Raw genomic sequence first — 24,593 nt, 5'->3', positions numbered from 1 at the left:
TTATTTATTTATTTATTAATCACATTTATATTTTGAGCAAACCTTAATTACTGAAGACTCTTAATAGCCTTTGGTGTCTATCAAGAGGTTTTCCTCATTTAACCATGGTAAATTGGGACGCGGTGGCTCAGGGGCTAGGGTGTTGAGCTTGTCGATCAAAAGGTTGGCAGCTCAGCGGTTCGAATCCCTAGTGCTGCCGTGTAATGGGGTGAGCTCCCGTTATTTGTCCCAGCTTCTGCCAACCTAGCAGTTTTGAAAGCATGTAAAAATGCAAGTAGAAAAAATACCTTTGGTGGGAAGATAACAGCGATCTGTGCGCCTTTGGCGTTGAATCATGCTGGCCACATGATCACAGAGACGTCTTCGGACAGCGCTGGCTCTTCGGCTTTGAAACGGAGACGAGCACCGCCCCCTAGAGTCAGCAACGACTAGCACATATGTGCGAGGGGAACCTTTACCTTTACCTTTAAATTGGGACCAGAATTTCTGTCACTAAATGATGTGGTAAAGCGTGACATCATCACTTAGCGACAGCAATCCCGGCAGGCTCTGTTGACATCGTTAAGCAAAAATCAGCCAGAACCTCAAGGACCGGTCTTAAGTACCACTTGTTCAGCAGTGTCACAACTTTGAACAAGTCACAACCGCAGAACAAGTGGTCGTGAACCGAGGACTCCCTGTAATTTTCAGTGGGAGGAATTGAAACTGGGGTGAGAGAGATGTATGGCAGTGTTTCCCAACCTCGGCAACTTTAAGACATGTAGACTTCAACTCCCAGAATTCCCCAGCCCTGTATGTTCGCACGTTTTAAAGTTGTCAAGGTTGAGAAACACTGATTTACGTTACAGTCCTCGGAGCCCTGCTTGGCCCTATTCCTAATTAGTTCTGTTATCTTTACCAAATAAGACAGTGGTCCCCAACTTTTCCAGCTTGGCAGCCCCACCCAGCACATGGGGAGTGTGTGTGTGACTAGCAGGCGCATGCATTCACATGTGTGCCCTCTCCACTTGTGCAAATGGAGTGTGTGTGCGAGTGGAGGGTGCTCGTGTGCTATGTTCCACTCGCGATTGGCCGGCACGTTGCGTTCATGCGCGAAGATCGGCTGGCATGAGTGGAGGGCGCTAGAGCGGAGAGCGTAATGCTCGCACGCGAAGCTCCACTCACAGGAACAAAAAGAGTACTTGCACGCGAAGCTCCATTTGCACGAATGCAGCTTCACGCGCAAGCCCTCTCCTCACATGGGCATGCTTGCCCATCTCTCCCCTGGCCTGATTTTGGACAGGCTGCGGCCCAGTAGTGGACCGTGGCTGGGGACCTCTGAAATAAGAGAGAATTTTCCTTCTTGTCTATCAAAACCTGAGTGGGAGGTTGATGAGATCCTTCTGTACTTTCACTTAATATGGATTTATTTTTCGGCTTTGTGTGACCACTGCCCACATACTCCACCTCTAAAGGCAGCTTTCTTCTTATTCATTATGATAGAAAAGCAACAAATGCCTTAATGATATAAAAGACATAAACCTGGCTCTATTCTTGACTGGGGCATTTCATTCTTCAAAAGTTTAATTACATTTTGGAAGTGAGTAAGTCGACCCTGGAGTTTATAACGACATAAATGATCGCCTGGCTTGAGAAGGTCGAAATCCTCTTCGCGCAGCAGCATAGTCTCGGCAAACAGCTGGTGCAAAGATGGCTCTTATGTGCATCTGTATCAGGATTTTTCCGACAGTGGAAATTACAAGGAGGTCATGTATGTACAGAGGCTGAGAATGGAAAGCTTTTTAAAATTTGCTGTTAATACTTTTCCCAGGTGGGCGAGGGGGAAGTTTTCCAAGTCGAATCATCCTGCGTTGCCACTTATAATTTGGGAGGGGGTTGGTTGAATCTGTCCCTTAAAAAATGACAGCTAACTCTGCCATGGATTGAAGGCCGGTAAGCGGTCAGATTCTCTAGGGTTGAGATGCCTTAAGCCAGTGGCCCCCCCAACCTTCGGGCACCAGGGACCGGTTCTGTGGAGCGAGGTTTTTCCGTGGACTGGAGGGGTTGTGGTTTTGCCTGCTGCCTGCATCCCACGGATGGGGCTTCTCTTCTTTGCGTGGCCCAGTTTCTGCCATGCTGTGGCCCAGTGCTAGTCCAGCACTGGTTAGGGACCCCCTGCCTTAAGAGGCTCCTGAAGGTTCGCCCACAACCAAGCTGGCTTTGCGACTGACTTAGGTTGCCTGATAATGCTAAGCTTGGGTTGGATTCCATATCTGAAAAGGAATTTAATCTCACTCAGATCGTGGCAACTCCAGTGGTCTTAGGCACAGTGAAAACATTGCTGTGTGAGACTTTATCTGCTCCCCTTGTTCCTTGTCTCCTGTGGGGGGTGGGAAAAATAACAACTCTGTTGCATAAATCAATTGACAGGAATGTTTTGAAGTCCCTGGAGAAGTTTCTTAGCCAATGTCAGCCTTCTCAATTCACTGCTGTCAGCATGTAACATTTTAATGTATTTCTTCTGTTACGGAATATTCTTTTCACTGTTTTTCCCCTCCACTTGTTCGCGTTATTTAAAAATATTTTCTTTTAAATATCCGAGGTCCCTAATTGCTTCTATCTAAATCATGAATTCAGCATCTCTTCCTGTGCCGCCACCACACCACCACCCCGCTCTTCTTTCCTTTTAAATCAATGCTTTCTTTGCTGTGGAGATTTAAAACATTGTTCTTCATATTTTTCTTGGTAAGCAGCAAGATATTCCTGACTTTCTTCACCCTTATAAACTTAAAACTCCTGCTTCATTTGTACGTGGCATTTGCAGCAATGCTTTGAATTGAGTAAAGGGAAAGGGAAAATCTTAAGAGCCGGGCTGGGGAACTATAGCCCCTTTATGACTTGTGGACTTCAATTCCCAGTATTCCTGAGCCACCAGGAATAGCTGGCTCAGGAATTCTGGGAGTTGAAGTCCACAAGTCATCAAGAAGCCGTCTGTCTTGGATCCCCAACCCCCACGCTGCGGCCCACTGCTTGGCCACAACCCATTCGGAACAGGGCCGCACAAGTGGTGGGCACACACACACACACACCTGCCACTCACACAAAACCATCCCCTCTTCCCATCCCCCGCACCAGGCTGGACCACCAAACCGGAAAGGTTGGTTACCACTGTCTTAGAGGATAGGAAGGTTTCTTGATTGGCTTAAAACAGCGTTTCTCAACCTTAGGTACTTAAAGCTGTCTGGACCATCTCCCAGAATTCCCCCACCAACTGGGAAAATCTGGGAGTTGAAGTCCAGACAGCTTAAAAGTGCCTCAGGTTGCGAAACACTGGCTTAAAAGCTTGTAAATATGGCGTCCTTGCTGGCAATTAACTTTGAATTCAATTCTTTCTTGCTGCTGCACGTTAACCCTTTGTGGTAAGTGGAAGAAGACCAAACTAAAGCCACCCCTTGCCCTGGTTGTCTTGTCATCTGTATATGATCGTAGTACCCGTGTGCTAGTTTGTCTAGTGGTGAAGACACCTGGCTAGAAACTGGGAGATCATGAGTTCTAGTCCCACGTTAGGCACAAAAACCAGCTGGGTGACTTTGGGCCAATCACCAGGCAACTATGAGTTCTAGTCTCGCATTAGGTAGGAAAGTCAGCTGGGTGACTTTGGGCCAGTCCCTCCCTCTCAGCCCAAACCACCTCACACGGTGGTTGTGGGGAAAACAGAATGTATAAAAATAACGAAGGTGGGATATAAATAAATGTAGACATGTCAGTGTGGTGGTGTCTCTTCCTCAGACAGTGGCAGTGTTAAAAGCTGGGGATTTTTTGTTGACAAATAGATAATAGATGAGAGGACAGATGATTGACGGGATAGATCAGGGGTAGTCAACCTTTTTATACCTACCACCCACTTTTGTATCTCTGTTAGTAGTAAAATTTTCTAACCGCCCACCGGTTCCACAGTAATGCGCCGTGTATCATTGTCTGCGCATGCCACTCGCGCATCGTGGATTGGGGTTGGGAAGGGGCGCCAGCTACCAGCTCTGCTTGTCTGTTACAGCTGGGTGGTGTGGGGGGAGATGCATGAGATATTCTGGGACGAGGCTCTTGTTTGCGGTCGCACTGTAGCGCCATTTAGTTTCACTTACGTAACGTGAACTAAATTTACGCGTGGGAGATACAAATAGTATATTTTCAGAAATTTAAATTGTCACGGGGAATTTTATGAAAACCTAATGAAAATGTTTTTAAATAATGCTATGAATTTTTTTTTAAAAAGTCAATTAAATTTTTAAAAAAGAAAGTGCGTCAGTATCGGATAAAACCCCTACCGTCCACCATGAAAGCTGGAACGCTCACTGGTGGGCGGTAGGGACCAGGTTGACTACCACTGGGATAGATAGACACCGTAGAATGAATTGGGGATGAAGGAGGTTAATTGCCCAGCCTCTCTGAGGAAACCGGATGGTTTAGAAATATAAATAAATACATAAATCAATGTGACAAAGGATGATTTGCCTGTTCACCAAAATCCTCTTGCTGACTTCAATCTTTTCCTCTCTTCCTTTGCTCAAAGATGATGATGGAGGCTCTGCACCCCTGTAAGTATAAAGAACTGTTTTCCAACCCCCTTCCTGGTAAATCACCTCCTGGGGCCACTTGTGGGTGGGAAATTAGACAAGCCGCTGGATGTGCCCAACTGCAATTACCTGAGCAGGCATGAAGACTCTTCAGGAGGCTGCCTCCTGCCTGACAGAACCAGAGTTAAGCCAGATGCTGCATATTGAAGCTGGCAGGTCATGAAAGAGGAGCAGCAGGAAACAGAGATGGGAGGCAAGAGCGCCCCACGGGGCCCAAAGCGAGGGTGGTTGGGTTAGCGGGTCCTTTAAAGGCTGGGAAACACAAAGACCTGGTTGGCTGTGTCTTAGCTAATGTTTCTCAATCATGGCAACTTGAAGATATATGGACTTCAGCTCCCAGAATTCTGGGAATTGAAGTCCACACTTCAAACTGCCAAGGCTGAGAAACACTGGTTAAAATTAATGGTCTTGAAATCTCAAGTGTAGCTCACAACCGGCTGGGAAATTCTGGGACACATCTCCCAAGTTGCCAAGGTTGAGAAAGAGCAGCTTTAACTTTGAGGAAGAGGGGGCTGCCTGCTCTATCAGATCAGATGGGTAGGTGAGAGGGAGAGCTTTCTAATTGGGGGGTCTGTGTGTGTGTGTGTAGTATCAGCAGAGATCCTAGGCTCTTCCTCCTTGCTAGTCTAGTCTAGAGTTTGATGCAGATCTTCCTTAAGGTCTGGAACTGACTGGCTTTTCCTCTTGCCTCCTAGAAAAGGCAACACTGCAAACAACATGGACAAGAACGTGCGTCAGAGGAATGCAAATTAAGCCCACGGCAAGGTAGGATTTCTGGGAAGGCTGAGCAACAGCAGGGGAGGGGGAAGCCCCCTGTTTCATCCGTCGTCCAGAGATGAAAAGAAAATCCATTCTTGAAATTCTGGATTTGCTTTAGAACAGGGGTCTCCAACCTTGGTCCCTTTAAGACTCAGCAAAGCTGGCTGAGGAACTCTGGGAGTTGAAGTCCGCAAGTCTTAAAGGGACCAAGGTTGGAGACCCCTGGACTAGAAGACTTCTGAAGCCCCTTCCAACCCTGTTATTCTGTGTTCTAATACCCTCTAAAAGTGCTTGGACTGCAACTCCCATTATCTAGAGGGGTGAAGGTTGCAATCTCGCACATTTTCAGGATACCAAAGTTGGGAAAGGCTGGAGCATGTCACCCCAATTTGAACCTCCATTTGCACATTGTATCTACTCAGCCAGGCATTATCGCCCCATTCCACTCACCAGCAGGAATATGGGAGGATGCAATGTATTGCCGACAGAAGAGAATATTAGTAGCTCAAGGTTGAACTGTGGAGGCCTTGGTGCCCTGGGTTGTTTCCTTCCAGACGGTTCATTATACCCAACTAGGTAACATCATCAGTGCTAAAAGAGAGTGTGGTTTGCTCTGTATACGAGTGCAATGTATTGATCCCATAATCGTTGCTACCCATCGGTTACTACTCTCCATATAAGAGAGTTGTCACCAATATGTTTAAAATTCTTTTTTTCTCCCAATCGACTTCCTTTAATGCATCTGAGTCTCGCATACTTCCCAGCTGGCATTCTTTTCATGCTGTGTTTTGAAGTCATCCCTGCCTGGGGTTGGGATATTTGAATTTGCCCTTAACTCAATTGTGTGTGTATAAACGCCAACAATACAATGCGTTAGTTGAGCCTAATTCTATATTCTCTCCCCTCTCTCAGGTGGCACATGAGACCTAAGCAGACGGCTTAGATGTTTCTTCTGACACTTTCCTGCTGTAAAACCAAGAATATTTCTAGAACATCCTTGCATCCTTTTTTTAAAAAGGAAAACAAAAAAGCAGTGAGAGATCTATTAGCCTTTTACGTTTTAACCACACATAAAAGTTTTTTCTTCCCGTCTTCACTGCTGAATCTTGAGAGTTGGGGAAAGGAAAATGGAAGGCATGGGGAAATGACAGTTCAAGAAAATGTTGCCGGTTAGTCTTAAGAACCATCATCCCTCACTCAAGAATGTGCTTTTCTCTCTCCCTCCCTCCCTCTCTCTCTCTCTCTCTCTTTCTCTTCTCTCTTTTCTCACTTTTTTTTTTAGTAGCAGACCATAGGGGGAGTTATTAAATTAGTCCCAATTTAATGATGCAGTAGCATGAAGCAATCCAGAGTTTTAAGTCACCTTCAACTTTAGGAAGGGCACAGCTTCGGCCCTTGAATAAGTTCGGCCAGTAGAAGAGTTTGCCTCCCCTTCTCTTCCTTCCTCACTTGGTCTCCCTGGACCAGAAACTCCCCCAGTCTCACACGCCATCTTCTCCGAATCCCGGAGCGAAGATGCCACGAAACAAAGGGCGGCGTGCTGCTTGCATGTCAGCGTGTTTGTGTTTGGCTTCTCGAGCTTGGAAGACGACCGCCGCCTCCTGCCATTCCTCTCTCCGGCCACTTGAGCCCTTTCGGGTCTCTCCCTGGAGAGACAAACAACGATGGTGCCATAATTGCTCGGAAGACAAAGATAAGGACAGTGACTTTCCTCCTGCCTCCTCCTCCCCCCGCCCCAATCGCCCCGCCTCGGTGACATCCAGAAGGGAGGCGAGAGTCCGAAGCTCATATGTTATGTAGGGTTGTCTTTCCAGCTTATCTTGGTGGTGTGTCCTTTCAGCCTCGTGACATTTTCAAGTGGCAAATAATCACGGAGGCCGAAAGACACAAGCCAGGTTGACGTAGCTCTCGCGCAGCTCCTCCCATCTTGTTCCCGACACCCGTTGGCCTCTGCCAAGCAAGGGAGAGAACGGTCTTTACAGCCTGTTGGGCTAACCCTTGTTTTGGTTACCATTGGAATAGGTTATTATTTTAAATAAGCCAAACTTTCTCTCAATAAAACAAACTCGGTTGTTTTGGTTTCTTTCCCTATTCTCGTTCCTCGTTTTTTTTTTGTTTTTTGAGTGTTGGCTAGGGAATTCTGGGAGTTGAAGTCCACCCCTCCCCATCTTAAAAGATGACAAGGTTGGGAAACCCTGCTCGAAAGGGGTTACCTTGCAACAGGTGAGGCTGGGATGGAGGTTGATAAGGAAGGGCAGGCAAAGGAAGAAGGAAGTGTTGAGTTTGTGCTGTATGGGGTCCCTTAAAGGTACAGGTTGTCCTCCACTTACGACCACAATTGAGCCCAAAATGTATGTTGTTAAGTGAGTTTTACCCTCATTTTACGACCTTCCTTGGCACTGTTAAGTGAATCACTGCAGTTGATAAGTTAATAATCCGATTGTTAAGTGAATTTGGCTTCTCCATTGACCTTGCTGAGGTCACCAAGGGGGATCACATGATCTTGGAGCCATAAAGGGGTCATAAATATAAACCAATTGCCAAGCACCTGAATTTTGATACAGAGGTCATAAATCTGAAAATCGGTCATAAGTTACATTTTTCAGTGCCGTTGTAACTTTTGTATGGTCATTAAATGAACCAAAGTAGTGGCCAAAATTGTGGAAACCTGTTGGGAAAAGGGTGTTTTTGAGGTTTGATGGCTAATAACACCACTTTTTTTTTTTTTTTTTGTTTCAAGATAATCCTTTTCCACTGCTGGAATGGCCTGGGAATAGCCCAGACCTTAACCCAATTGAAAATCTGTGGAGCCACTTAAATAAATTTGTTAGTCAGAAGCGACCCAGCAATAAAGCCCAGTTAATAGAAGCCATCATTCAATCTTGGTTTCACATTATAACAGCTGCGGAAAAGACTTGGTTCACTCCACGGGAAGACGTCGTAAGGTCATAATTCATGCTAAAGGTTACCCAATAGGATTATCTTGAAACTCCCCCCCAAAAAAGTGGTGGTGTTAGCCATCAAATCTCAAAACTACACTTTTCCCAAAAGGTTTCCACAATTTTGGCCACTTCTGAAGATTGGGGGGGAGCCCTCACCCCATCTTTGAGGAGAGGCAGGTATTCTGGACAAGCCATTGTTCTTTCTAAAAAAAAGCAGCCCAGAGAAACAGCAGCCACTGGGCAATCTATACATTTAATAAATTACAATATTATTATTACTGTCTTCAACATCTTAAGAAAAATATCCCTAGAACAAATGCATCAGAGAATACACGTAGTCCTCAAATTACAACCACCATTGGAACAAGAACTCCCATTGCTATGCAAGGCAGTTAAGTGAGTCATGGCCAGTTTTATGACCATTTCTTGTCACCGTTAAGCGAGTCATTTAGTTACTAAAAAGAATCTGGCTTTCCCTACTGACTTTGCTTGTCAGAAAGTTGCCAAAGGGGATCATATGACCCCCATGATACTGCAACTGTCATAAATATGAACCAATTGCCAAGCGTCCGAATTTTGATCAGGTGACCATGGGAGTGCTGCAACGGACTTGAGCGTGGAAACTGTCGTGTCACTTTTTTCACTGCCATTGTAACTTTGAACGGTCACTAAGTGAACTGTTGTAAGTTGGGGACTATCTGTAGGTGCTTACATCCCACATACTACACACCCCAACTTTAAACTGCACTGGGATTTTGTGTTTTATACTGCCTGAGATAATATATTTTTGCACACCAAGAAATGCTGGGTGCTGAGCGCCTGAAGCTGTTATTCTGAATAATCTTGATTTATTCAGATTAAATGTGCCATTTGAGAGGCCATTTGATGGAGGAACAAAACGCCCCCAACTTTCTTCTGGTGAAAATTAGTTCAGAATACGTACAGTTTCCTTTTGCATGGTTCATGACCCTCCCGCAGCCTCCCAGGGTTCAAGGTTTGCTTAATGTTTTCTGTAACACAATGACAGTGCCTGGGTGCTTGAAGAGAGAGCAAAACAAACCAGGAAAAACCAGGTCAAAGGACAAACTTGGATTATTCTATGCAGCTCTGCCCCCTTCAGTCAAATTGTAAAACCTGCCAGAGTTGAACATGGCTCTTGTCTTCACTGCAGTTGGCCCAAAACACACATGGAGAATGCAGAGATAATATTCACTGTTTTTTTGTTGTTGTTTTGCATTTATATCCCGCCTTTCTCCGAAGACTCAGGGCGGCTTACACTATGTTAAGCAATAGTCTTCATCCATTTGTATATTATATACAAAGTCAACTTATTGCCCCCAACAATCTGGGTCCTCATATTACCTACCTTATAAAGGATGGAAGGCTGAGTCAACCTTGGGCCTGGTGGGACTTGAACTTGCAGTAATTGCAAGCAGCTGTGTTAATAACAGACAGACTTAGTCTGCTAAGCCACCAGAGGCCCTGTTAAATCTGTGTTAACTCAGTTAACGACAGGTGGAGTTTTGGTGACAAAACACCAGATGCAGACCAGGGGTGTCCAACCTTGGCTGTCAACCCTGTAGCTGACCTGACCGAAGCCATTTTAGAAGCTTCAGGGTTGCCGCACAAGATCTCAAGGATTGGGGGAGGGGGTGGATTTTAGATAGCTGGGATTTTGTAGCCAAAACAAAACACTTGCTCTTGGGAACCAAGGACATTCTCACACTTGGTCAGAGGGTGGAGGAGTGATGATGTCACCAGGCAATCCGACAGTGCCTTGATTGAATCATGCCACCGGTTGTTTTGAGAAAGTGACAAACTTTTTACCTTTCATTAGGTGAAAACGGCGAGAACCTTCAGAGTCGGTTTTCACCAGACCTGTGCCAATATGATATATCCAATAAAGCTATTCTTTGAGGAATCTACCTGCCTTTTGCTTGCTATGGGTCTATTATCTGACCTTGGCAACTTTAAGACTTGTGGACTTCAACTCCCAGAATTGAAGTCCACAAGTCTTAAAGTTGCCAAGATTGGACATTTCTGGGGTTTATCTCTCTGATGTCGCCAGCATTGGGTAAATTTTAAGATTTGACGAGAACACAGTCCAAAGCATTTCCTTAGGTGTTTTTTTTTTCCTCTTTGCATCTAGCAAACACCTATGGAGATTCTCGGTCATCCAGGTCATGGTGGTTCCAAAGGTGCTTTTTCAGGAGGCAACTGGACTTTCTTCTTTTTACTTTGAAGACGTTTCGCTTCTCATGCGAGAAGCTCCTTCAGCTCTGACTGGATGGTGGGGAATGCGCCTGTCTTCAACAGGGAAGGGACACAGGGCAGAAAACATCCTGCAGCCAAGAAGGCTCCACACCATTTGCACCACTCAGGTGACTCTGAGGACACAGATAAGCCTCCAAGTTGCCTCAACGGCTCTCAAAAAAGTTGCAAACGACCAGCTGTATGCCAGGAATATAAATCCTTCCGTTCTCTTCCCATCCAGTCAGAGCTAAAGAAGCTTCTTGGATGAGAAGTGAAATGTCTTCAGAAGAAAAATGAGAAAGTCCAGTTGCCTCCTGAAAAACCGCCTTTGGGATCTACGGTGTTTCCCCGAAAATACAGCCTAAAGTAAGTCCAAGCTTGGATTTTTACACGTGCGCCCAATATAAGCCCTACCCCCAAAATAAGCCCTAATTAAGACCCCGCCCACTCCAGTGTGCACAGGTAAAAATTAAGCTAGGGTGGGGATGACGGACTGGAACTGCTCTATTACTTCAGACAGTTGCTGCCAGGACTCACACACCCCGACACCTGCCTTGCCGGCCCATTCTTCTGCCGCTGGCAAGGCTTTCCTGAAGGCCTTGCCGGCCGCAGAAGAACTTCCCGAACGCCTCTGACAGCAAAAAGGAGGCTGGGGGCAATTCACGCAAGTGAGATGAGTCAGTGGATGACATCCTCCCTCCACCCAGGAAATAAGAGAATGTGCCTTTTTTGGTGGCGGTGTGGTCCGCCAGCAGAGCTGGCAACAGAGTCAGAGATGAAGCTGAGGAAGAGCATGGGTCAGTCCTGGAGGCTGGGGAAGGCCCGGATGAGGGCTCTGCGTTGTAGGCTGAGGTGAGACTAGGGCCATCGGGGAGTGAGGTGCGGACTCCAGAGCCTCCAGAGGCTGACAATAGTGAGGCAGAGGAACAGGAGGAGCCTGTTCCTAATGCACGCATGAGAAGAGCTGCCAGAAGGCTCAGCAGCTCAAGCAGAGAGGACAACTTGGGAGTAAGACCAAGAGATGATTGGCCCCTCCCATAAGGCTTAAAAGACCAGCAACGGCGTTTGGGCTCTTTGCCGGAAAACAACATTGATACCTTTGTTTTGTTGCATTTATTTTGTATCAGTGTCTTCTGAACTTTTGCCAAGAAAGGCCTTTGGCAGTTTGCCTAACTGGACCAAGGTTTGCCTAATTGGACCAAGGTTTGAGGAATTTGTGTTGGGAGGAATTTGCTTTAATTTAGTTGAACTACGCTGAGAATGAAGTAATTCTCAGCTGTTCGAATAAAGTTTGTTTGTTTTTACACTGACTGAGTTTCCTACTACCTATTTGGGCCTGGGTCACAACAGGTGGCAAAAATATATATATAAGACCTTGATCTTATTTTTTGGGAAACACGGTAGCAAATAGCATGAAGCAAAATTGGTATCTGGCTTTCATCAGTTTTCCTTTGCGAGAGATTTTTTTTTCACTTATATAAACCAAGTCTGGATTGCAACACATACCGATAACCAGGCAAGGAAGGAAGCCCTGGTCTGGGCTTTCAAATGCCTCAACAAGGGAACCTTTTAATCTCCACTGAACATAATGCAGCTCACATGTTCCATAATTGGGTGCGTGTGTGTTGCTCCTGCTGCAACACTGATGGGCTGTATGCTAAAACAAATTGTTTCCTGATTGCTTAATTGTAGCCTATGACTATCATTAAGTGTTAAATTTGTACCCTATGACTATCATTAAGTATTGTACCTTGATGAAGGTATCTTTTCTTTTATGTACACTGAGAGCGTATGCACCAAGACAAATTCCTTGTGTGTCCAATCACACTTGGCCAATAAAGAATTCTATTCTATTCTATTCTAAAGCCAGGTCATGACACACTTGCAAGTAAATCACGAAGGTTGTAATTGTGGAGTCTGTCTGGCAAGACCAAAGAATGCTTATCTACAGGAAATACGCATGTGTAAATCTTGTAACCATTCTGGGTAGTTAGAGAAAACTGATAAAAGTAACAAGAGTTAGACAACTTGCAGGCCTCAGCTAAAAATTAGGAATACAGATGGCCTGCAGCCAATTAAATGTGTATTAGATAACTCCTGGGGCATTCATTAGCCAAGGCTTAGGAATAGGGACAGCTAGAGACCATTAGAACAAATTGTAGAATTATTACTAAAATGTTTATTAGACGATATTTCTTATTATCTCACCTTCTCCCGCCTTCTCTTTTAGTGAAAAGGTATAAAGCTTTCTTAATCCTTTGTTCTTGGTTCTTGGCATTTTGGCCAGCAGCCCTTTTCCTTGGAGTACTCCAGTAAAAAGCAATCAGAAAACCTGCACCTCGTGTCTGGTGTCTATCATTGGCTTCGACACCAGGCTCAGACCCAAATTGGGGCCAACACCAAAGCTGGCCCTGTGTTCCAAGAGCTGAAATACATCCCCCCTCAAGAATTTGAAAGCCAAATCGTCTCAAGCTCCTGCTCAATTTATTCCCATCACGCCTGGTGTGGCCTCTTCCACCCAGAGAGGCATCTCTAAGTGGTGTTCCTTCCACTAGTTGTTATTCTGTTCTATTCCCCTCTCCGGAAGCAGGCCCTACTAGCTACGAACAATTAATTTTGTACTCAGGATCACAGGTGAGTACAGCTACATTGAACAATTACCGTCTACAACTTGTCCAAGGACAAGTTGGACAGTTATACAGCAGTTCATTTAGCGACCAGCTCTTTTGAGTTAACAACAGCATTTGGGGGGAAAAAATGACCAGTCCTCATATTTACACCCTTGAGCATTGCCAACGGTCACACTGGCAATCGGTACGTATTTTCAATTGCAGCAACCCACAAGTCCCATAATCACCATTTGCGGTCTTCCCAGCCAGCTTCCAACAAGCCAAGCCAAGAGGGGAAGCCGGATTCACCGAACGACTGTTGGGTTCACTTAACAACTGTGCAAAATTGGGAATGGCTCAACAACCGCCTTGCTTATTGACTGAAATCCTGGTCCCATTTAGGGTGATAAGCTGAGGCCCCCCTGTAGTAATATAAAACTTAACATCCAGATGTGGACAGTTATCAGAATCAAATAATTCAGGGGTCTCCAACCTTGGCAACTTTAAGCCTGGTGGACTTCAACTCCCAGAATTCCCCAGCCAGCTTTTGCTGAGCTGAAATCCACCAGGTTTAAAGTTGCCAAGATTGGAGACCCCTGAAATAATTCACACAAAGTAGCAATTAAATTCCATAGGCAGAACTACCTTCCCTGTATCCTAAGCCAGCCGCTAGTTATCTGGGAAGAATTCCTAAAGTTCTCCTTGGCTTGCTAGAGTGAAAGTGGGGTGTTCCCAAATTTCAGGCTCGTGAAAATAAAGTGACGACTTTTTGAAAGCAGTAAAGACGGAAACAAGAGACCAGTTCTGGCCTCACTGAACTGGAACAGTTGGTGTAAAATAAGGGCAATGATCTGCCAACTCTTTGCAACCCAGTGCATCGCTTACTAGGCTGCTTATATGTTGCTACAGCATCGGTTTTTCCATGGCGTGAACTTTATTGACCGTCCCTGGTCAATAGCAGCCGCTAGGGAATTACTGTTCCTACTTGTGTTGTTCAGAAGGGTTGGGAGTAATTCCCTGGGGATAGCGATCTATTTCCAAAATTGCACACACGCACACACACCTTTCCCCCAGAGGTGGGTTTCAGCAGATTCTGATCAGTTCTGGAGAACCGGTAGCGGAAATTTTGAGTAGTTCGGAGAACCGGTAGTAAAAATTCTGACTGGCCCTGCCCCCGTCTATTCTCTGCCTCCTGAGTCCCAGCTGAGTCCCAGCTTCCAGAGACTGATAGTAGTGAGGCAGAGGAACAGGAGGAACCGGTTCCTAATGCACGCATGAGAAGAGCTGCCAGAAGGCAAGAGCAGCTCAAGCAAAGAGGACAACTGAGGAGTAGGGCCAAGAGATGATTGGCCCTTCCCATAAGGCTTAAAACAGACCAGCAATGGCATTTGAGCTTTGCCGGAAAACAAAGTTATAGCTGTGTCTTCTGCTTCGTCTTCTGCTTTGTGTATGTCTTTGTTTTTGTGGCTTCTGGACATTTGCCAGGAAGAGCCTTTGTCAGTTTGCCTAATTGGACTAAGGTCTGTGAGATAACTGAGGAATTTGGGTTGTTTTACTTTGAGTTCAACGACGCTGGGAATGAAGTAATTCCCAGCTGTTCGAATAAAGTTTATTTTTCCACAGACTATGTTTATTACTAACTACTTGGGTCCGAGTCACAACTCCAGCAACATTAGAAGAGCAAAAGGTACAAGTCTCATTACATTGCACAAGCCCCTGGAGCAGAGATGGGCGGCACATGAATTCACAACTGGTTCGCCCAGCGCCAAAAATGTGATCGCGTGCTCACCATCTGTGCATGCGCGCGGCCTTCCGCACATGTGCTTTCCATGCGTGCGGCTTAAAAAATGCTGCTGAATAGGACGGCATAGCGCCGGGGTGGGTGGGCCCCGCATCTACCACTTCGCCCGAACCGGTCCGAACCAGCAGCAGCCCATCACTGCTCTGGAGCAGGGGTCTCCAACCTTGGTCCCTTTAAGACTTGTGGACTTCAACTCCCAGAGTCCCTCAGTCAGCAAAGCAAAGCTGGCTGAGGAACTCTGGGAGTTGAAGTCCACAAGTCTTAAAGGGACCAAGGTTGGAGACCCCTGCTCTGGAGCATCTCAAACACAAAACCCCAGAACCCTATAAAGATCCATCCACTCAGTCAGCCATTTTGTCAGCCACCCCAGAAACATGCTGCTGCCACTGAAGTTTCCTGAAACCAAACTAAACAAGAGACCACCTTTTCTTGTAGCCAGTCTCTGTTGATTTTTTTTTTCCCTGCGCATCTTGGAACCAGATTAGATTTTTCTCCCTACAAACTGGAATTAAAAGGGATCTAACTAGAGGTGGGTTTCAACAGGTTCATACCAGTTCTGGAGAACCAATAGCGGAAATTTTGAGTAGTTTGGAGAACCAGTAGTAAAAATTCTGACTGGCCCCGCCCTCGTCTCTTCTCTGCCTCCCAAGTCCCAGCTGATCGGGAGGGAATGGAGATTTTGCAGTAACCTTCCCCTGCCACGCCCACCAAGCCACGCCCATAGAACCGGTAGTTAAAAATTTTGAAACCCACCACTGGATCTAACTCTCATAGAAAAAGCACTAGACCAGGGGTCTGCAAACTTGGGTCTTTTTAAGACTTATGGACTTCAACTCCCAGAGTTCCTCAGACAGCTTTGTTGGAACTCTGGGAGTTGAAGTCCACAAGTCTTAAAAGAGCCAAGTTTGCAGACCCCTGCACTAGGGTTTTTTTTTCCCCCATAGATTTTTCCCTCCAAGCTAGAGACGGACCTATTTTAAAACTTGGTCTTTCTCTGCCTGGATCCAGATTTCGTCTCTTTTGTGAGTTTTTGGAGCGTAATCCAAAAGGGTGTGCTACAGTGGTGGATTCTACTTACCTTTACTACCGGTTCGCAACAGGGCTGCATGTGTTTGCTTCACTCACGCGCGCACACTTTTGCACATGCACAGAAGCTTCCTGATGACATCCGGCTCAGTGGGCGGAGCCTCCCGCCAGTTTTACTACCGGTTCTTGCAAACCGGTCTGAACCAGGCGCAACCCACCACTGGTGAGCTAAGCCCTTTAGTCTTGAAGACTAAACAAGATGGAAGAGAGCTGGTTTGGTCTAGTGATTGAGGCACCAGGCCAGAAACCAGGAGACAGTGACTTCTAGTCCCACCTTAGCCATGCAAGCCAGCTGGGTGATCTTGGGCCACTCACTCTCAGTGCAACCCACCTCAAAATAAATTTTTGTTGTGAGGAAAATAGGAAACAGGTCTGTTGGATAGGTTTGCCACCTTAGGTCAAGAGTCACCAACCTATCGGACCTCAGGGACCACTAAATTCATAATTTTCAATCCCGCGGACCACTAATATGATCTGCCTAATGACCGATTGGATGGCCATGGCTAGGTGGTCATGTGACTGGGTGGGTGTGGCCAACTCGATGCCATTCATGTCAAGGGGCGCCTCGCCAGCCTCTACTCACCCCTCCCTTCCCAGCCACTCCTCGCCTGCCTGCTTGGGCTCCTTAGGGCCCCAACATGTAGCAGTTGTTGGAGCTAAGCAGCCACTATGAGGAAGAGTCCATAGTTTGAGGACCCCGGATTTAGTGCAATATAAAAAATGCAAATAATTTTTCGGCGGACCACCAAAATTTTCTCCACAGACCACCAGTTGGTGACCGCTGCCTTAGGTTATTTGTTAAAATTTGGGCCAGAAAAATCCAGGCGCCACAAGATGGCAGCAGAGAGTCAGCATAGGTGCCGCTTTTGTTATATTCTTTGTTTTTCTTCTCTCTTTTTTATTTTGTTGTCCTTTCTTTCCATCTTTTATTCAAGGGAATAAAAGAGAGGGGGAGGGATAAGAGAGAAAGAGAGGCGTTTGAGATCTGCTGGCTGTCCATGGAACATTTTCAAGGGCCAATCTGTGATCAATGAAAAATACTAAACGCTTCTTTTGGTCTCTCTTTTTTTGGGGGTTTGGCCAGTCTAGAAAAATAAAAGTAGGGGAGACTAAGGGAAAAGACTAGGGGAGACATGGTAGCAGTATTCCAGTCTTTGAGAGGCTGCCACAAAGAAGAGGAGGTCAACTTATTTTCCAAAGCACCTGAAGGCAGGACAAAAAACAACAGATGGAAACTAATAAGTAGACCATAACCTACTACTAGATAAAGTAGAAAAATGTGGGTTAGACAGCACCACCACCAGATGGATTCGTAACTGGCTGACTAACCACACTCAAAGTGTAGTCCTCAACGGAACTACATCCACATGGAGGGAAGTATGCAGTGGAGTACCCCAAGGCTCTGTTTTAGGCCCAGTACTCTTCAACATCTTCATCAATGACTTGGGCGAGGGGATAGATGGGGAACTCATCAAATTTGCAGATGACACCAAGCTGGCAGGAATAGCCAACATGCCAGAAGATAGGCTCAAGTTACAGAAAGATCTTGACAGACTTGAACATTGGGTGCTATCTAACAAAATGAAATTCAACAGTGAAAAAAGTAAGGTTCTACATTTAGGCAAAAAAAACCAAAATGCACAGGTACCGTATATGTGGTACCTTGCTCAATAGTAGTACCTGTGAGAGGGATCTTGGCGTCCCAGTGGACAACCATTTAGATATGAGCCAGCAGTGTGCAGCAGCTGCCAAAAAAGCCAACACAGTTCTGGGCTGCATAAACAGAGGGATAGAATCAAGATCACGTGAAGTGTTAGTACCACTTTATAATGCCTTGGTAAGGCCACACTTGGAATCCTGCATTCAGTTTTGGTCGCCACGATGTAAAAAAGATGCTGAGACTCTAGAAAGAGTGCACAGAAGAGCAACAAAGATGATTAGGGGACTGGAGGCTAAGAACATATGAAGAATGGTTGCAGGAACTGGGTATGTCTAGTTTAATAAAAAGAAAGACTAGGGGAGACATGATAGCAGTGTTCCAATATCTCAGGGGTTGCCACAAAGAAGAGGGAGTCAGGCTGTTCTCCAAAGCACCTGAGGGTAGAACAAGAAGCAATGGGTGGAAACTAATCAAGGAGAGAAGCAACTTAGAACTAAGGAGAAATTTCCTGACAGTCAGAACAATTAATCAGTGGAACAACTTGCCTGCAGAAGTTGTGAATGCTCCAACACTGGAAATTTTTAAGAAAATCTTGGATAACCATCTGTCTGAGATGGTGTAGGGTTTCCTATCTGGGCAGGGGGTTGGACTAGAAGGCCTCCAAGGTCCCTTCCAACTCTGTTGTTATTTATTTATATTTATAATCAAGGAGAGAAGCACCCTCAAATTAAGGAGAAACTTCCTAACAGTGAGGACAATTAACCAGTGGAAGGACTTGCCTTCAGAAGTTGTGGGTGCATCACTGGTGGTTTTAAGAAGGGACTGGACGCTCACTTGTCTCAAATGGTATAGGTCTAGGGTCTCCTGATTGAGCAGGGGGCTGGACTAGAAGACCTCCAAAGGGAGTGGCTGGCTGTGGAGCTATTGGGTTTGGTATTTGGGGTTTCATTTATGTAAATAAATAAAACCCAAATGATTCTGCACCCAGAATCATCGTCAATGGGGCAGCCATATGCATTTTCTTAATAAATAACGAATAAACTTAAGGTGCGTCTCGCTGCCCTTAGCGTAACAGTCCTGCCCTGCAAATTCCTGGGCTCTCTCTCTCTCTCTCAAGCCCCCTCCTCTAATTCACTGGTTCCCCACTGGAGCACTGCTGAACAACGTGCGGAAAAGAAACTCTGGGCGCTGAGCTAGGAAGAATACAACAAAATACCTTATGCCACCAGACTTGAAAACCTGGGTTTAGAAAACTTAGAACTCCGCTGCCTTCGACATGACCTGAGTTTAACTCATAGAATCATCTATTACAACGTCCTTCCTGTCGAAGACTACTTCAGCTTCAATTGCAACAACACACGAGCACACAATAGATTTAAGCTTAATGTTAACCGCTCCAATCTTGATTGCAGAAAATATGACATCAGTAACAGAGTTGTTAATACTTAGAACACATTACCTGATTCTGTGGTCTCTTCCCAAAATCCCCAAAGCTTTAACCAAAAACTGTCTACTATTGACCTCACCCCATTTCTAAGAGGACCATAAGGGGCGTGCATAAGAGCACCAGCGTGCCACTACCGTTCCTGTCCTATTGTTTCCCTCTATTATATCCAATTAATATAGTTATTACATACTTATGCTTATATATATATATGCATATTGTATAGTTATTTCATGCTTATGCTTATGTATACTGTTGTGACAAATAAAATAAATAAAAATAAAATAAATAAAATAAGAGGTGGTCCCTTCTCAAAGCATGTTCACCAGTGACTCAGAGTAATGCAGCACGTCGGTGCCCTTGCACAAGGAAGGACTGAGTCACTGTTGAATTCACATGTTGCAGTGTCCTTACCCAGCTTGGCTGCCACTTTCTCAGGAAATTTCATCCCCCGTTGGGAGGACAACACGGTTTTCACCTCCAAGTGCTTCGTCCTCAAGGAAAATCCACGAACAGGAGAAGATTCTTTGCGACACCCTGGTGGCTCAGACTGTTAAGACAGTCTGTTATTAACACAGCTGCTTGCAATTACTGCAGGTTCAAGTCCCACCAGGCCCAAGGTTGACTCAGCCTTCCATCCTTTATAAGGTAGGTAAAATGAGGACCCAGATTGTTGGGGGGGCAATAAGTTGACTTTGTAAATATACAAATAGAATGAGACTATTGCCTTATACACTGTAAGCCGCCCTGAGTCTTCGGAGAAGGGCGGGATATAAATGTAAACAAAAAAAAAAACAAAAAAAAGTTGGCTTGTTTCTTTTCACGGTGTCTGGCACAACTGTGGCTGAGCTAGCCAAGACCCGGCTTTGAAAATATACCTGAATAGGACAGCATTACGCTACTACCGGTTTGCCTGAACCGGTTTGGACCAGTCGAATACCACCTCTGAAAGCATCCATATACAGGTGCTTGATCGTTTTAAGGATATTATATGATTCATTGCATAGTCAGCTAGGTTGAATTTGGCATTTTTATCCACCCGAGTCCTTCCCTGGGATCGGCAGATGTCATTCTTTGATGGCGTTAAAAGGTTTTGCCGCAGGGTATCAGCTGATCAAAGCTGCCTTTTGCGGTTCCAGGTGAGGATTTTGTCGATGCCGATGGTGTTGAAGTGGGGCTCCAGATGTTCTGGGATTGCACCCAAGGCTGCAACTCCAGACAGCACACTAGTGAATGTAGTATTGAATGCTGGTGATCAAAAATAGGCAAGGTTTTCTCTCCACCACCACCCCTCAGGCTGATATAGAGTGCAGAGAAGAACAACAAAGTTGATTAGGGGACTGGAGGCTAAAACATAACAAAGAACGGTTGCAGGAACTGGGCATGTCTATTTTAATGGAAAAAAGGATTAGGGGTGAAACGATGGCAGTCTTCCAATATTTCTACCACAAAGAAGAGGGGGTCAACTTATTTTCCAAAGGCAGGACAAGAAGCAACAGATGGAAACTACTCAAAGAGAGAAGCAACATAAAACTAAGGAGAAATTTCCTGACAGTGAGAACAATTAACCAGTGGAAGGACTTGCTACCAGAAGTTGTGGGTGATCCAACACTGGAGGTTTTTAAGAAGATGTTGGATAATCATTTGTCTGAAGTGGTGTAGGGTTTCCTGCCTAAACAGGGGGTTGGACTAGACGACCTCCAAGGTCCCTTCCAACTCTGTTATTCTGTAGTGATTCTATGGTGATTCAGTCACTGAGTGACAGCCAGACCTAACTTGGAGGGGGTGGGTACTTGCAACCCAGATTCAAAGTGACGACAGTTGGATCTTTGTACTTAATGGCCACATTTACCACCGTTTGTAGTGTTCAACGGTCGTATTGCATTTTACAATGGTTTCTGGTTATCATTATTCATCATATGGCACATTCACACCATATTTCGATAAAACAACCCACCAGGGATAAAAATATAAAATATTAAAACTAAAATATTATAAACCTATGTCTAAATTACAGATGTATTTTTTTAGTTTCAGGAAATCAGCAAAATCTCCGTTAAAGGCTCCATTTTGGCACCCTGGTTTTCAGCAAACTGGCCATAGTGAACCACGGTTCGCTTAATGACCATAACCTTCACTTAATGGCCATCACAAAAAAAGATCTCAAATTGGGTTGGTCACATGACCACCTCTTTTATCAGCTATTCGCTGTTGCTTGGAACAGCTGGGAGGATTCGGAAGGAATAACAGAAGAACAGAGTTGGAAAGGGTACCTTGGAGGTCTTCTAGTCCAACCCTCCACCCCCCCACCCACCCCCAATCAGGCAGAAAATCCCTTACCATTTCAGACGCTTCCTAAAAACCTAAAACTTCCAGTGACGAAGGACTGAAACTCGGCGGCAGAGGACATCTTTGGCATGCCAACGAGGGCCTGGCACAAAGCCACGTCGCAGATGTTCGGAGACCAGCTGGGACAATCTGCTCCTTGAAGTGATTGGAGCTTTTCGGTCTCCAAGCCAGATGGCCATTTGGAGGGTCCGTAACTCAGCCAAATCCGGATCGCTGACTTCGCAAATGGGAATAACAAGGGCTGTTCGCCAGAGATGCATCTTCCTTAGGCTGTTACACTGTGGCCAGGTACATGTTGATAATTAAAGGGTTGCTTGTATTTTTCATTAACCAAGCAAGGTTTTTCCACCCCCACTTCCGTAAGCCTGGGTTTCTGCCTCCCTCCAGTCCTCCCCCTCCCCTTTGTGGCAACCTCACTTAATGGCTGACTTCTTGTGCGTCAAACACCAGGTGCACAAGACACTGTCGGGGACCAGGAAGGAGATCTGGCTCAGTTGGTTTGTTTTCTTATATCTGTTCTGACTTAGGCTTCTCAAAAGCACGAAGCAGACTCCTCGTCTCAATTAAACCCCTTTTATTTAGTTTAAAGGGAATTTCTCTCCAGCGAAGTCCAGGACAACAGTCTTTCATGAGATTTCACAACTTATAGACCTTTATCAGGCTTGGAGAGCTGCCAAGCCGATATCTTCCAAACGCCACTCTGTAGCAGATAATACTTGGCAAGAAGTCAGGAACAGATCTTTACCCTAATGAATTGAACTAATTGTCTCCTGCAAACTCCCCTCCCCTTTCGCGCCTCTTTATTCCTTATGGGAGGGGCCCCATTCACCATCCACCTGTGGCTTTACTCCTGAGTCGACCCTTGTTCCTTAGCTGTTCCCTTCTCCTGGCAGCCCTGAACATGCACACACTGGGAACAGGCTCCAGCTGTTCTCCTGTTCCACTGATGTCCGACTCCGATGGCAGCTGACAACCATCAGACGGCCCTAGCCCCATCTCTGCCTCCGACGCAGAGCACTCATCAGGGCCTTCCCCAGACTCCAGGACTGGCCCATGTTCCTCCCCAACCTCCTCACTGTCCGAATCTGCCGCCAGATCCGCTGGCAGGCCACAACAGTATCTCATCTTTATTATTTTTACAAATAACTCCGGGGAGTGAATATATCCAATGCAACTTCCTCCTCTTATTTTCCCCACAACAAAAACCTTGTGAGGCGAATTGGGCTTTGGCAATGCAAGTCGTCGTCCTCAAGTAACGACCACAACTGAGGTCCACATTTCTGTTGCTAAACTAGACAGTCATTAAGTGAGCTTTGCTCCATTTCATGACCTTCCTTGCCACAATTGTTAAGTGAATCACTGCGGTTAGTTAGTTACACGGTTACAGTGAATCTGGGCTTCCCCATTGACTTCTTAGCTTGTCAGAAAGTTGCAAAGTTGATCACGTGACCCCGGGACACCGAAACCGTCATAAATACATGCTAGTTGTCAATTTGGATCATGTGACGATGGGAATGCTACAAGGGCTGCGTGAAAAAACTGTCATAAGAACACCTTTAGTGTTCTTGTAACTTCAAATGTTCACTAAATGATTGGTTGTAAGTTGAGGTACCTGTTTAACTTACGACCGCAGCTGAGCCCAAAATTTATGTTGCTTAAGTGAGAAATTTGTTAAGCGAGTTTTGCCCCTTCTTACGACTTTTCTCGCCACATTTGTTAAGTGAATCACTGCAAGTTGTTCAATTAATCACACGGTTGCAAAGGGAACCTGGTTTTCCCGTTGACTTTGCTTTGCCAGAAGGTCATAAAAGGGGATTTGCGTGACCCTAGGGATGCTGAAATGGTTGCAAGTGTGAAAAATAGTCCTAGCCAGTGGTGGGATTCAACCGGTTCGCACCTATTCGGGAGAACCGGTTGTTAACTTTCTAAGCAATTCGGAGAACCGGTTGTTGGAAGAAATCTTTCCCCCTCCCCCACTTTACAGGGCTAATCCTGTAAGGAAGGCAGGAAGGAAACATTCTGGTGGTATTTCTAGCCTAATCTTTACCACCCTGCTTACAGAAACTGCCTCTCTGGTTAACCCTTATTACATTGTAACAGTTAAGGCAAAGCGCCCATCCACGTGAGTGACGTTGAGTTGGCCACGCCCACACGGTCACATGACCACCAAGCCACGCCTACCCAGCCGGTCATTAGGGCAGAGAACCGGTTGTTAAATTATTTGAATTCCCACCACTGGTCCTAACTCACTTCTTTCGGTGCCGTTGTAACGTCAAATGGTCCCTAAGTGAACGGTTGTAAGTCGAGGACTGCTTGTGCATTGTAGACCAGAGAGGGAGCATTTTTTTTTTCTAGAAATGGGGGATGCCCTTTCTGGGTCCCCACCCTCACGGTTAGGAAGAATGAAAGATCACACCATTGTCCATCATTCAGCTTGGTCATGTTTATTACGTAAGATGGGTCCAGATGAACAAATCACTTTCCAGGACAGAAAGCAGCCGGTTTTGGGGCAGCCGGAGCCCCACCGCTCAACCACCCCAACATTTGGTCACTTAAAGTCGTCATCCATTATCGGTTGCACAGTCAACATAACAACGGACACAAGCGCACAGGAGGGGCTGCCGAAGACAAGGTATTTTAATTTGGTTTTCCATAAAACGAGATCGGGATCGGCTGTCTGCTGCAGCCGGGATGCCGCTGTCCGTCCTCTCTCCTGCCTTTTCCAACGGGCAGAAAAAAATATTTAGGAAAGAGAAATACAATCCTTTTCCCCAGCAGGCTGGAAGGCCAAATGGGCAGAACAGGGGGGAGGAACACGAGGGGCGGGGTGGGCGGGGGGAGGGGGGGGCACCCGGCCACATTCAAAATCCAATCCCAGTAGAAAAGCAAAACGCAGAATTTAACGTTTCCAAAATAAGCCTCATTTTGGGGCGGAACACTTTGAAAACTGAACCTGTTTTTTTTTAAAAATCCAGGATTCCCACACATAAGCTTGAGTTGTAGGCGCGAAAACAACAATTGCTCCCCAAAACTGAACCCAGTTTAGGATGAAGCTTAAACCAGCCTGACACGTGCAG

General features: G+C 45.8%; 1 protein-coding gene across 1 annotated transcript in view; it reads left to right on the top strand.

The window, feature by feature from the left end:
- The window catches only part of BSG (basigin (Ok blood group)), a 34,192-nt gene extending 26,743 nt beyond the window's left edge, over nt 1-7,449 (top strand). The window contains exons 6-8 of the mRNA XM_058163550.1: nt 4,550-4,574; nt 5,309-5,378; nt 6,285-7,449. Coding sequence (XP_058019533.1) covers nt 4,550-4,574; nt 5,309-5,366 — 83 coding nt within the window. The 3' untranslated portion in view covers nt 5,367-5,378; nt 6,285-7,449. The remainder of the gene's footprint in view (nt 1-4,549; nt 4,575-5,308; nt 5,379-6,284) is intronic.
- Nucleotides 7,450-24,593: the final 17,144 nt, after the last annotated feature.

This window comes from Ahaetulla prasina, chromosome 1 (genome assembly GCF_028640845.1).
Source record: "Ahaetulla prasina isolate Xishuangbanna chromosome 1, ASM2864084v1, whole genome shotgun sequence".
NCBI classification, from domain to species: domain Eukaryota; kingdom Metazoa; phylum Chordata; class Lepidosauria; order Squamata; family Colubridae; genus Ahaetulla; species Ahaetulla prasina.
Note: the sequence above shows the minus strand (reverse complement) of the source record. Positions and strands in the feature narration are given on the sequence as shown.